Source organism: Lycorma delicatula, chromosome 4, assembly GCF_047948215.1.
Source record: "Lycorma delicatula isolate Av1 chromosome 4, ASM4794821v1, whole genome shotgun sequence".
NCBI classification, from domain to species: domain Eukaryota; kingdom Metazoa; phylum Arthropoda; class Insecta; order Hemiptera; family Fulgoridae; genus Lycorma; species Lycorma delicatula.
Window position 1 is genome coordinate 93,457,624 of NC_134458.1, and position 15,788 is coordinate 93,473,411.

General features: G+C 29.9%; 1 protein-coding gene across 9 annotated transcripts in view; it reads left to right on the forward strand.

Moving 5' to 3' along the window:
- The window catches only part of ACC (acetyl-CoA carboxylase), a 390,006-nt gene extending 382,917 nt beyond the window's left edge, over positions 1-7,089 (forward strand). For all 9 annotated transcript variants that reach the window (XM_075363681.1, XM_075363682.1, XM_075363677.1 and 6 more), the window contains one exon: positions 1,531-7,089. In XM_075363681.1, the coding sequence (XP_075219796.1) occupies positions 1,531-1,686 (156 nt within the window). In that variant the 3' untranslated portion in view covers positions 1,687-7,089. The remainder of the gene's footprint in view (positions 1-1,530) is intronic.
- The last annotated feature ends 8,699 nt before the right edge of the window (positions 7,090-15,788 follow it).

The following is a 15,788-nucleotide window of genomic DNA, read 5'->3' on the forward strand; positions in this document are numbered from 1 at the left end:
TTCAGAAATCCCAGACACTTCTTAAACAAAAGTAACAATAGGTTACATGATCCTTTGGTTTACGCCAAACCATAGGTACACCAAATGGCAAAACCTTCCGTGTAACTTTCAGCCATCCTCTTAAATGTACAGAATAATTAGTGCATACTTTATGAGGAGCCCACGTCTTATCCTGATCACCAATTTTACACTGAAAGTAAATCATGTTTTTGTAAAAATTATTTTTTTATTGAGAAACCCATAACATATAGTATTACAATACATTTCAATTCTAATCGCCCATGGTCACAAAAATTATTACTTATAAAAACCTGATATTTAGAGCTATTCATTATACAAAAAACAATAAAAATAAACTCAAAAAAGAAATAGATGAAATAAAACAAAAAGCAATAATTAATGGTATTACTGACTGCAAAAATAATTTACAGATTTTGGGAGTTTGTTATAACGATAAAAAAATGAATATACTTGAAAAATATTACATATATAAATTTAAAAAAATATATAAAATGATGACCCACCAAATCACATTTGAAGAGGATGATGTAATTAAAAATTTAATAAATTATGATGGTTGGTAACAATGATATGAACAAAGGAAAATACAACGTTTCAAATTGATTTTGATGTAATTATAGAACTGAATAACAACTGTTGATGCAGGATACCACGAAAATCGATTATTGGTGTTACATAAACCATTAACCATCTATTAAATAAACCATCTGGTGCAGAATATTGAGATAAGACATATCTTTCCTTAATTTTTCATGAAAGTACTTTCGCGGGATATCACATCCTCTGTCATGATTGAAATAATTTCATTATTGCATAATAAAAATTCAAAAATAATGAAAATTGTGTACTAATTTACACGAGTGCTGCTACCTGTAGCAGCTTTTATAAGACCGTCTCCCTCAGACATCATCTGACAGTCTCAAATTGAAAATTTATTTGTTGTTGAAATTTTATTTTATTTGTTATTGTTGTTGTATGTTGTATGTATGTATTTTCTTTCCTTTTTTTAACTACTTTAATTAATAATATTTATATAAAACAACTATCAAAACACAATAACATTTTGATATTTGTTTTCTATAAATATTATTCATTATAACATAATATAAATATATAAACATCTATATATCACTATATAAGTGATATAACCGTGTTTGAGGGAGACAGTCGTATAAAAGCTGCTACAGATAGCAGCAAAATTAAATTATTATTTGTGTATTAAATTAATACACAATTATCATTATTTTTATTTTTAAATCTTTATTATGCAATAATGGAATTATTTCAATCATGACTGAGGATGCGGATCACACAAAAGTACCCTCTTGAAAAATTAAGGTAAGATAGGTCTTTCTCAATATTCTGTAGTAGGTAATTATTTAATAGAATTTAGATATAATTTAACAGTATAGAGGTATAATATGAATCTTAAAAAGATTAATTTTAGTAAAATAATATATATGTATATTTTTTTGTGATGCTGTTTACAAGTGTTTCATTTATTTACAGGTTTCACCTGATGTTGCAATGGATGCACTTGTAGAAATGTTCCAAACTCTACCAACGCATAGAAAAATTGAAGCGGTTCGAATTCTTTCTCATTTAGAATCGTCTGTAGCTAATCAGAATGAAGAACCACCGCAGCAGACTCCATCAGAAGGATGATAAAATATATATCCTAGTTTTAGTATAATAAATACATCCTGTACACAAAGAATTTTTAGTTAAGAACAGATCAGTTGTACCAAACCTAAGTGAATTTTCAAGTACTCCAGTTTTGTAAGGTAGCCACAATTTAAGCATGCTCCTTTTATACAAAATTGGTTTTATTTATTTATTTTTTTTTTAATTTATCAATATATGCATATATTTATAAATATTCAGTTTATAAATGTGTACGTATATAGTGTAAATAATTATATGATTTAGATTGGGCTGGGAAATGGGGATTATTTTTAAGAATTTATATATAAAAATTTATTTTAAAATACCAGTTTTATATAAAGACAAAAAATTAATAATACTAATCAGCAGTGTTTATCAGTTTTTTAGTGGATTTTACACTTTTAATTGTATATTCTACACGTTTAAAAATTAAATGTTGTTTTCCCCATTATATTAACAGAAAGAAATTTGTGTTTAATAAATAAACACCAAACCGATCTAATATTGTAATCATTTGTGATTAATGTTTTTGGCAAATTCCAGTTACTACCTGTAATAATATTACAGTAACAGTTTAATGCTGTAAGTTTGAAATTAAGTTGAAATTATACACTTATTTTCGTATTTAACTGAGTAATATTGTAAAATTCTCTAAGAAAAATTGAATAAGTAACTCTTTTAAAAATTTTGTATATAATATAGAATAGATTAAACTATGATTTTACTTCAGACCAAAGTGCCGTAATATATTTTGTATTGTATAAACGTTTTTTAATCTTGCTAGATTCTAGTATTTCTTCACTGCTATTATAAATTTGCATAGTATTTTAATATCAAACTACTATTACATTAACACAATTATAAATAGGTTTAATATAAATGCTTTAACAACTGTTACCTGTTATAGTGGTATGTTGAACATAAAGTTATTCAATTTAACATTTAAAAAAAATCTTTTTATATTTGCATTTTTGTATACAATATAAAAATTATTGTGATTATAAATATTCTATTTCTATTTTTACTTTTATCAATTGAATTGTTGTATATTTAATCATATGATTTTAAGCGATTACAACCGAAATCTCTTTATATCATTTATTATAGTAAACGGTAAAATTTACATGCACACACTTCTGGGAATAAATTCACGAAAATAAGTGGAATGTCAATTATGTATGTTATCAGTTTGTCCAGTTATATCTCTTTTCTAATAGCATAAAATGTTAGAAATTGTAACATAAAGCAATAAATAGTAGTTTTTGCTATGGAATAATGGCATAATACGTTGTAGTAAAACTAAATTTTTATGTTAGAATTGTTGACAAGTGAACCTGTTGTTTCTAGCTTCGTGCCAGAAAAAGTCTGTATACAGTTTGTTCACAGTACATTTGTGGAATTTAATAAGAGAACTATGTGTTTGATAACTGCATTTTATTTCCAAGGACAGTTCATAAATTATTTTCAGAAGAGCTGATTAATGGAATTATTTTTAAATTTGTCAGAAAAATTTATCATTATTGTAACTTTTAATTTCATTCAATTGTAATCTTTTCATGTAAGCGGTGAATTTAATTTAAAATTTACTTTTGTCATTAGTTAAAAGATAATTTTTAACTCTGTGAAAAAGAACAAACACTGCTTTTAAAAACTGTAGTTATGTAAATATTACTCATGTAAAGAATAAATTAAATGTGTGAAAAAAATTGTAATTTTCATAATATATATATTTATATATAATGTATATAGAATCAAATAGTCAGTCAGTCAAAATTAAGTTTGTTAATGAAAATAAAACTATCAGTAATAAAAAAAAAAATTGTTACTTGTAGGTTTAATATTTTATCCTTCTAAGAATCATTTATGTCTTTATTTTAATTATATTTATCTAAATTTTATTTTGAAATTTGCTTTGCTTATTAAGATAAAGCAAAGATTGCGTGTTGTGTGAAGAGTAAAGGATAATCAGATCAACTGGTGCTACTGCAAGATTGCTCGAGGGAAGTATGGGAACTGATGTTATGTAGGTGGGCTGATGCTATGTTACATATCTTGCCTGATCACATTCTTTAAAGAATTTGATTTTAGGAAGTTAGGAAGTACGAATTGTTTGTGGATATGATTGTGGTAATGTATAGTAGCTAATAAAATATTATTTAATAATATTATGTTCCTAATATTATATATATTAATACATAATATTATGCATGAATATATTTTACACATTTTATAATATTCCATATAGTATACAGACATATACCATTCAAAATTGTGATTTGCAAAGCTGATTTATTGGCTGCTGTTGCCCACCATGTACCTCACCCTTGCAATATATTCTGTAAAGTAGGTTTTTTAACAGGGATAACTTGACACTTTTCTACTACTATATAAATTGTTTTGACTGTTTCTAATTTTCAAAGCAAAACAACTTTGTACCAAATTTTACCAAAAAGAGCTCCCCACATAACCCCCACCCATTCTTATTAAATATCACACTAGTAAGTATATTTTTTACCAAGTATACAAATAATGTATATTTTTTCTATTTTTGGTTAAAGTAACAACATATACTTCATCCTCTTTTATTTTTGTGTAATGTGCCAGATTGTATGTTCATTAGGTCAGGACTGAATCCAAAAATTGTGGGCCCCTAGGGAAAATATCTAGTGAAGACACGAGTCGAAAAATAAATGGTTTTATTTATTATAATATAATTTTCTCATTACTGTTTTACATGAAATATTATTATTAGTAGTAATAACTTTACTTAAGTTTATGTCTCAAAATTTCAATATATGAATAAACATTTGAAAGCCCATCATCCTGTCTTGTCCACCCGTTCCTGAAATCTGGCTTGTTAAAAATTGAATTTTATTGACTATTACAATACTTATGGTAGTAGATTATTATATCACATGTAAAATTGTGCACAGCACAAATCTATTATGATAAAATAGTGATTTTATTTTTTTTTAATTTTTACAGTAACAGAGTGTTTATCAGTTGCACTTTGTTATATAAATATTGTATATATGTCTAATTATAGTACGTAAATTATATATATATATATATATATATATCTCGAATTATGTGAAAAATATTTTAAGCATAAAAACTGAATACTGCCAAACAAATGGAATTTTTTTCAAATACATACATTCTTCTGTCATTGCCTTACAATAAATTTGTTTTAAATTTTGCCTTAAAAATGTTTTATTTTTAAAGTTATCTTAAAATGCACTAAAGGTAATCTCAAAGAAAATTATATTACACATAATTTTTCTTCAGTCAAATTTTAACATAAAGGTAACTTTAAAAAGATTTAGGAACATTTTTTTATTTAAATACTATTAAATCAGTGATGAGGAATCACTGAGGTTTCACATGTTCATTCCTAATGTTCCAGAATTAATAAAAATAGATTTTTATTTATACATTTTTAGTAACAGAGGCATTTATTTCTTACTATTTAGATTAATATTCAAGCCAGTATCAAAGACAGATAGAAAGAAGTTTCGACATAAATACTGTGGATGAGATTACTAAAAAGATGGTATAAACATATCTTTGTTGAGAAATTTGTTCCGCTTGAGGGAAAAATACCTCGTTAAGATGATTGTATTAAGACAAACAATGGGGTTTCTTACGGCATTTCTTACTGTTAATAATATGAAAAGGTAAAAAGCAAATTTACTGTTTGTTAAAGTTTTAAATCGTTTTGAATTCTCAGTAGATTCTAAAAGTTAAACATTTTCAATGTTGATTCAGATGTTGAATAACAAAAACATCAGTTGATTTACGAAATTAAATGTGATAATCAATAAAAATGCTTAATTAATAATACATTACAGAAATACATAGTAACAGAAAATGGTATATAACCATTTTGAATGAGAAAATTTATTAATTTTAAATGTCTCTCTATTAGTTGTTAGAAATAATTTATTTAAGATAAGAAAATTATGTAGGTAGACATACAAGTTGCCCAGTGGGATGTATTATCTCTCTTAAATGCCATCAATTTTTCAACAGGTTTGTTAATCTCACAATATGTGAATGGTTTTATAGATTTAAAAACTTTCACGTAAAACTGGTTTAATACTAAACCGAGTAGTTAAACTAAATTCGCAGCATGTATATAAGAATGTCTTAGGCTGAAAAGTTTCTCATAATATTTTTTTGATGTCAGCTAGAAATATTAATCAGAATACGAGAAAATATTAACTCTTATCAGCCTTCTTGGTAGATTAGGAATTTACATTGAGATTTCACCTAGTAGTGAAAAATTATTATCACAATTAAAAAATAATCTGTTCTTTCAACAAATTCAAAAGTTTGATAATTTGTTTAATACATTTTTACAGTTTTATTTATTACATGAAAGATATGACTAATTTTTTCTATTAAACAGTGTACTATCATATAACTTAAAAAATAAAGTGTTATTAGTTAAAATAGTAACTGCAGGCCTGATTTTACATCCCTTCAGAAGAAAGTTCCTTCCATTCTTAAATAGTACATATTGTTTCTGTAAAGAAAAAACTAAATGAAGTCTATGCAGGGAACATAATTAAGTTTCTTGTATAAAGTATAATATTATTTATACTTGTAGCTTTGTATATAATGAAATGTATTTTGTATTTCTAATTTTTAAAACAAATGTGATCGAACATGTGCTCATGAAACCTATAAAATTTATGATTTATTTTTAGTTATCTTATTTAATAAATCATAAATTTTATATAATGAAATACTTTAAATACAAATACAAAATATTTCTTGATATAATATTATATTTTTACACGTTATATTCATATATGTTTTACATTTTGGCTTTTGTTTTGTATGTAACATTTTTAAAAGCAACTTTTATGAGATTTTTTTCTAATAAATCAACTTTTGTTTAATCAATATAATTGTCTCATAATTTGTTTTATCAAAGTATTTTTAATTTACGCATAAAAAAATCAGTTATCTTTAACACTATTACTTTTGTTTGATTAACTCGCCTATGTTAAAAATATTCTTAATAAACATTGTATCTATTTTTAATTTCTTCTCCACTACTCTATTTGATTGCTTCATAGCATCATAGTGAAAAGAAGAAAAGTATAATAATTGTTTTTTGTTAATTATTCCTATATAGAAGTAAAATAGATTATTTTTTTTTATTTAAAAATAATGTATATACTGAATAAAGATTAAATTAAACATCCTAAATTGTTCCATCGGGATTTATTAAATGTATGGTGTAAATTTGTAATTGAGGGTAAGGGCATGAATTATTTATCATATATATAAATTTATCCGTTATTTATTTAAATAAATATGAGTAATAGTGCCTTTTCTGTAAATTAAACCTGTGTGATGAATAATTTAAAATAAAAATTGTATGTTTTTGAATTTTGTTGATTATAATTTTATTCTTATAAGTCTAGTCCTGTATGCATTTATAAAATTACATTTTCACCTGTAGCATAGCATCAGTGGATCCCTATACATTAGGTATCTATCGGGTATTAATTATCATTTTACATACAACATATATATTAATTATCAACATTTAGTTTAAGAATTTTATTACATCCTGAGGTACACGTAAACCTGATGTAACTCGGTTTCTATGTTTGTTACATTCTTTTGCTTCATAAAACATAACAATAATTTACTTATTTTTCAATAAGTCATGTTTTTTGTTTTGACAAACTTATATATTAATTTCATTTCTTTGACTTTTCTATAAACTTCAAACTGCTGTTTTTAAATAAAACTCTTAATACCCAACGATCACAACATGCTATTATTTTGACCGATCAAAATATTGGATTCTTTTGGCTGAACAATTCTCTCTCAGGTGCACCCAACAGAGGATGAGATGTGAAATTTTGCAGATTGCTTTTGTAACATCACATTTCAGCTATAACAAAAGAGATTATTCTGGTCGACCACAATACCCTGAAAATTCATTTATCAAAATTTTCTTTTGTACTGACTAAAAGATATAATTCTGAAAAATTACTCGTCAAATTATTTAATTGGTAGTGAAGAATTATTGTCTGTATTTACTTGATTTTGGGTTTGCCATAGTGCAGGTGGAGCAGTGGAGCATAATTGGACGATTTAAAATTTGAAAATGAACACTTCAGTTGCAAGAAAAAACTGAGGTACACCATTGTAAAGAACAACGACAAGCATTTAGTTTTCAACTCACATTTTGAAGAAAAAACATCACGCAAATGACCGCCATTAGCGGTAAGGCCACATCTCTGCACGTCATCCATGACTTTCATCAGCTGTTCCACTGGAATTCCATAAATTTCTGCTCGGATGAAATCTCCCAGTTCCTGTATGAAGTCTATTGGCGTAAACTTCTCTTTAATGGCCCCCGAAGAAAAAGATGCATGCTGATAAACTAGGCATGCAGGGAAGCCATGCAAGTCTCTGAAACAACAGATGACATGCGAGGAAATCATTTCTCGGATGACTGCGATGGATTTTTGTGCTGTGTGGGTGGTAGTGCCATCCTGTTGGAACCACACCACATGTTTGTCAACACAACACCGACAAAGTTCATTATGGAGAAACATTTGCAACACCATGTGTTGATCTGATGTGACCATAACAGACTGACCATTAGCATTCTCAAAAAAGTACGACTCAAATCGCTTCAAATACACTAACATACACCTTAACTTTTTGTGCAGCGACTTTTCATACAACATGTGTGGGTTCTCTCCAGCCCAATATTTGAAGTTCTGCTTGTTGAAAATTCAATCATTGATGGAAATGTGCTTCATTGGACATTAGTAGATGATGCGGCGATCGTGATGTTTCTTCGATTAGTTGCAGCAATTGCCTGCAAAAATCAGTCTGACGATTCAAATCACGTGGATGAAGTTATTGCATTTTATAAGGATGGAACATATGCGTCCAACAGTTCCATAGTAGAGCGTAAGGCGGTTGAATGGTGAAGAGCAGAATGCTGAGGACTAGACTGAAATGCTTTTGCCAGTCTGTACATTTTCCAGCACATTTGCACAGTTCAAGAGCGACCAGGCAGCTTCTTGTTGACAATCGATGCATTAAAGCTGAATTTCCTTACCCAATTCAATATTGTTTGGTGTGTGAGAACCTTTCCATTTCTTCCAGTGTCATCAAAATACTTGTTATGTTACAGTAGAGAAACCGTGTATTTGCAGAATGCTTCTGTTGCAAAAGTGCAATGCTGTTCTGACCAACACTGCATCGTGACTGAAGGCTTTAAACCGCTTTACTCAGCTATATTTGTTTCTGCTCCACCCAGTACACCTACACATACACACTAAATTTCTATAAACCACTTTTCAACTCTCACCGATCTTCAAAATGTTTAAACCTAATAAAATGTTCAAACTGAATTTTATATGATCGTAAAACTTTGTAATATATTTTATTTATGAAAAAGTAAAAATTATTTTTTAGAAGGCATTAATTTGAAAGAGCAACAAGACGTAAGTAAAGTAAAATTATAGCTAATAGAAATGAATCTTACAATCCCCCAAATGAAAACTAGGTCTGCAGCAGAAAGTGGTTACAAACTAATAGCCATGAGTTCTTAATTTTCTACAGGAACTGTACAAATTAAAATGTAAATTCACAGAAATACTGACAACTCATTTCAATAAACAAAAAGTAACAGGAAAACCCTTCTGTTAAAAAAAACATCCATAGAAAAAAAAACACCTGTTTATCATTTTTTGCACATAACTAATATGTTTCTAAGAAACAGAGGCTATCTCTCTCTCTCTCTCTCTCTCTATATATATATATATATAAAAGGAGTCAATTTCTTTGTAATGCTTATTAAAGACCCCATAGGTATACAAAAAAATCTAATTCGGCAAAAAGTATCTATTTATTTATTGCGAGAGTGGTTTTTAAGTTTTTCTTTTTTCGATGCGACTGCTCATGCGGGAGTAAACCGCTCATTTCTATTGCACAAATCCAGTTACACAATTGTTTTTTTCTGAAATAGCCAAAAGATTCATACTTTAATTATTTATCGATATGCCAAATAAAAAACATATGTTGTCGATATTTAATGTAATCGGTTATCAAAAATTTGTTTTTTGTAAATAACTTAAATGAAACATCATGTAAAACTGAACTTCAGGACAATGATAAATCTTGATTCTTAGGATACGAACGTGTCGAGGGTCCAGCCGGCAGAGCCACTGGCTAAATGGTTGGGCGAGCTAAGCAACCCTGACTGGCTAGGGCTAGTATGATAAAAATAAATCTTAAAAAAACTTCTAAAACAATGGTTTTCTTTTAAAACGAAATTGCTCTGAAAAGTTAAAAATAATTTCTCGGTGATTATAAGAATCAAAATAATTTTCAACATTTGTAAAAAGAAAACCATTGTGCGCTCATAAAATATTACTTCGTCTAATCAATTTAATTTATGTTCACAGTTTTACCTTTATGGATTCTCACAGAACATCTATTCGATTTCTTCAGTAATATTTTATGAGCGCACAATGGTTTTCTTTTTACAAATATTAAAAATTATTTTGATTATCGTATAATCATTGAAAAATTATTTTCTACTTTTTAGAGCAATTTCTTTTAAAAAACCATTGTTTTAACAATATTTTTAAATTTATTTATTTTTTACTTTTTAGTGTCCCGTCCGCACTTCTTCATTCAAATGCCATCAATTCATTCACATTGATTTATAATTTTTTCTCATTCTGTGTAACTCTACTTGCGCTGCGTTATTACAGCGATAGTAGAAAAATAAATTTAAAAAAAAATATTTTTTGTAATTTTTTTTTGTTTTAAAAATTGCATCACTAAAAACGATAGGTTTTGGTAAAAAAAATCGATTTTTTTTTATCGTAACAAAATCGTTTCGCTGCCACAAGAAACTCGGTTACCGAAACATATGTTTTGTTATCCGTATGTAACGAAGAAATATGTTTTCACAATGTCCGCCATATTGGATTTAGAACGATATTAAATATGCTATATTATATTGTTATCAGAACCAAAGCTGTGTGCAAAATTTCAGCTTGATTGGATAACGGGAAGTGTGTCTGTCAAATTTCAATTACTAAATTTGACCTGTACAGGATTTCGAACATAAGAAAACGATTGAAAAAGCAAACCGAGCATAACACTCGCTAGCCAGTAATGCCCAGTTAATAGAATTTAAGTCTGTTAAGTTCCAACAAAGGTTTATAAATTAAATTAGTGGACCCAGAAGATATAAATTACTAAACTTTTTTTACATGGCTTAAGAAATGCAGACATACCACAAGCAGCAAAGTTTATGTGTCTGCTATTATAATGTCCAAGTCATAAGAAGTATATAAAGTAGAAAACGAAGGAATCAATGGATTCTAGAACAGTTTAGAATCACTTTTAAGAAAAAGGTCAAAATAATAATTGTAATAAGAAATACATTCCGTAAGTTATTGACGTCATCAGTAATCATAATCCAAAAAAAATCTTCGACACGCCGGAAGGCGGAGGTAGATTTCACCGGTGCTAAGTAGGGGATAAAAAAGATTTCCACGTTAAAGTTAAGAAAAACTTCAAATTTACTCAATACGACAATCAGTGGTTGCATGTGTAAATAATTGCTTGCGTTTCACATGTTTAGCACGCAAGCCCCCATCTTTTTACAATTCCAGTAATATTTTGGTCATCCCTTGCCGTAAGGGTTGGTCATATCAAAAATTACTTCAGACAAAATTTTTAGGTAATGTTTAGAGGACTAACGACCACTTTAAACCGAATCGATATTGTCCCTATTAAGGGAGGTATTTTTTTTGTCTTCGAAACCCCATTTTTCCACCCCTTGGGTCAATGGTTGGTGATATCAAAAAATCTGCTTAGATAAGTTTTAGGCCCTTATCCAAAGAGTAGTAAGAGCTTTAAACGAATTCGATATTTTACTTTATAGAAAAGTTGTAGCGATATTTTTTTTCGATAAAGCACTCCCATTTCCACCCCCTTGGTCCGATTTTGCCCATTAACGAACTCGACTTAGATTTTTTGTGGTTATATTTTATGTATAAATTTGAAAGAATTACGGCAGTTATCGTGTCCACAAGAAAGTGAAATGTGTGTATATACATGTATATATAAACTTTTGAACTGACGGTGGTTTTGGAGTCTGGAGGATGTGAAACGCGAAGATATGTCGAAATTTTCCGGAAGTCGAATCATGGTACCCATTACAATAGGTAGCTTTCTTATGAAATCTACCTAAAATTTCAATGAAATTGTAAACCGTACGTACGGTAAGTCTCGCAGATATCATTTCTTCTGCTCAAAAAAAATTTCTGTAATATAAATAAAACTGTTTTTAACAAAATGATACTGATATCAAAAAAGGTAAGACACTACATTTCTATTATCAAAATCTGTTTTGATTTAGAATTTTGTTTGAAAAAAATGCATGTTAAATACACGCAATAGACAATAGATATACAATAATAGATAATAAACAATGTTTAAGCGTTCCATATAAAAAGCAAAAAAAAAATTGTTACAAAACTTTTATCGGCCCGATTTCATTTATTAAAAAACGAATAATCATAAGAATTGTATTATTTCTGTAAATGTGATATGGCAGACCAGAGAAGCAGGATACTTGATTCTGATTGGGCAAACGCGAAACAGTGGGAAAATCCAAAGTGTGGATGGTGAAGCCTAAAGAAGTGTGGTAAGAAGGGAGCGGAGCCTAAAGGAGTGCGAGGAGCCAACGTCACGTGACCAAAATCCTGCAATCTTATTGGCTCTTGAAGTAAAGACCCCAGTATCTTCTACTTTTTAATGTAAGTTAAAAAGAACGAATCAGCTTGCACGGGTTAATGAACCCGTGCAAGCTGAGATAAGCGCTTGGAAATTGTCATTTCGCATCGGGTAGCAAATTGCTGTTGACGGGGAAAGCGCACTCAGAACCTGGCATGGCAGTCCGGTGTGTAGCGCGAGAGGCGACTGACTGGCTAGGGAGAGAGAGTTCTCTCCATAGCGTAGTGGACTAGTGAAATTCCAAATTAATTTGTTGGTGTATTAAAAAAATTCTGAGCTGTACCAGTTTATTCTGAGCGAACAGTTTTCATCGCTTATAATGACGGAGGGAAGTGACTCGTTAGTAACATATCTACAGGAATATTTTGACGGTTAAAATGAGTCACCTTTTCCTTTTTTCTTACATATGTACCATAATTCTTGTCTTTTTTTATCTTATTCCTGAACCAGATTATTGCAAGCTGAAGTAGCCACATTCAGTTGTTATTAATCTTTTGCTGTGCGCGTATCATATCGTCTGGGTGCAGTATTTTATTTTACGTATCCTGTGTAATTCATTTAATAGTGATTTAATTACGACTTCGCGAAAAACAGTTAACGATAGAGGAAAAGGCGAATATTATCTGGCGATTAGAGAATGGCGAAACTAATAAGGACATTGCCCAAGAATTACGGGTAGGTCATTCGACAATATCGGTGATATGGAAGAACCGTGAAAAAATTAAGAAAAATTTTGAAACAAATTCTATGAAGTCAAAAAAATTACGACGTAGTCAATATAATGATGTAGACCAAGGGTTGTTAAAATGGTTTAAATACCAGAAGGCTAACGATATCCCTATTAGCGGCCCTATGTCGCAAATTAAGGTGAACGATTTTTATAAAAAATTCGGTAAACCACGTGAAATAAGCTTGGATACGATTCAGTCAGCGTCACCATATTATGTCTGGGAGAATAAGCGGCGAGGCCGCAGCAGTTCCGACCAGTATGTCAGAAAAATGGCTAGAAACCATTTGGCCAAAATTAAAAGAGAACTGTTCGGACGAAAAAATGTGTAATGCTGATGAATCCGGTCTTTTTTTTAAACTGACGCCAGAAAGAACCCTTCAGTTTAAAGGCGAAACGTGTTCGGGGGGGAATTATCAAAAGAAAGACTAACTACTAATTGCTATAAATATAACTGGAACTGACCAAAAAACTTCTGGTTATAGGGAAAAGTGCTAAACCCCGGTGTTTTAAAAATTTGAAATCGCTTCCTGTTATATAGGAACGTAAAAAGATAGCTTGGATGACAAGTGATATCTTTACATCTTGCTTACGAAAATGGGACCGTGAATTAAAGATTGAAAATGACAAAATACTGCTGCTCGTTGACAACTGTTCGGCTCATCCACACGTTCAAAATCTTTCGTGTATAAAGTTGGTGCTCTTAGTATCCCTTAGATTAATGCATGATCAAGTCGGTAAAAATCCATTACAAAAAAACACCTAATTTTACAAATGATACAGGATTTAGATAAAAAAAGGAATACTATTCTGGATGCTACAATTATGTTAGAAAGATCATGGAATGAGGTTTCTCCGCTGACTGTAAATAATTGGTTTCGATATGCAGGATTTTAACACAGGCTAGCGAATTTACTGACGTCGCAACCGAAGAAGAATCTTCAGCGAAATGGGGCAATAGTCTTCAAAACCAGTTGTTGTCAATGCATTGTTTGAATATTGTTTAGAAACGCATGATTCTGTAACAGATGATGATTCAGTGGCTTCAGTATTAGCAAAGATTGACGGGGACGTAGGTAATGACAACAAAAGTAACGATAGCGACAACGATGAATACCCGCCAAATCTTACAAAACTTTTAGCGGCAATGAAAACCGTTTGCCGATTTCTCAGTTTTACAGAAGTTGCTAATGAAGAAAACCACACTCTTCCCAAATTCATGGTTGTCCTTGTATTTGTTCAAAGTAAAAAAACCGGACGCTCGTCTCCGTACCTTCTAAGGTGGGCAACTCACCAAGTACATTACGTACCTGCAACTTATGTTGTGCGAAAAAACCAACCTATTAACTCACAGCCATCATCGTTGAAGCCGCTATGCCACAAAAGAGACTTAGGGTTCACATCAACACAAACAAAGAATTGACTGCCACCTGAGAAACGTAGGATTTTATACCAGACCTCAAAATGAGATCAGCAGTATCTCTATAATGAAAATATGAACTTGAAGAATACAGTTGCAAGTTCTGATCATCGCACGGACAACAAAGTGATGATCGTTTGCGTACTGTAGAATGATTTCTTTCTTCACATTGCAGCATACATGCTAACAGAGACAAACTAAAAACTTTTCCAACGAGAAAAACCTGGCAGTTCACCGGACACAACATAGGATACTGAGATAAGACAACATCCAACCCCCTACGCGTGGCGATCTCACGTAGTTCTATCTGTGCAATATAGACCCCTACGCAATAATTTACTGAATTTTAACCATCTAATGATTTTAAATTGTATTAAATTATGAAAGCCCGATTATAACGCGCACACTACTTATTTACAGAGTGCTTGTGGTCCTTCCCAAGACGTCTGCTGTTAACACAAGTCGTGCCTCCGATGTCTTCTTAGTATACTCCTCTCGTTTATCACTCTCACCCACAAAGTGGAAGCACACTACCTCCAGATGTTTACACCTTTCAGCTGTGTGTCCAAACTGGCGGCATTTGCACAAACGATGAACATATACTAAAAAAATAAACTGTAAGTAATTTTGTTTTAATTTAAACCATGTTCAAAACCGCACCATTCTTTTATGATAACTCTGTATTTATTCCTATCATAGTGTATGATATCTCACTTACATCATATATCTAGTATTGTCCTATTTTTCCACTCATATCTATTACTGAATAAATCTAAAAATATCCAATTTTATTAATAATCTGTTTTACTATATCTTAAATGATCTTACCTAAGCAAATATGTAAGTTTAGCCTTTTGGAAAGGTGATTGTTACTTCATTTTTTTTTAAATCTTGCCAGCTGTTTTTAATATCATCTAAATGTTGTAGATACAGAACATACAAACATCTGAATTGTGAAGGTATTTAAACTATTCATAATTTGTAAAAGAAAATTTCATCCATATAAAAAATTAATGATGCCTGAATTAACATTCAGTTGTAGGATTTTTTTAGGCATTTATTAGAAAACATTACATTTTGTTTACATTAATTCCTTAATCTTATTGAAGAAGGGCATAATGATTCAGTAAAGTAAAATGAATATTTTTAGTG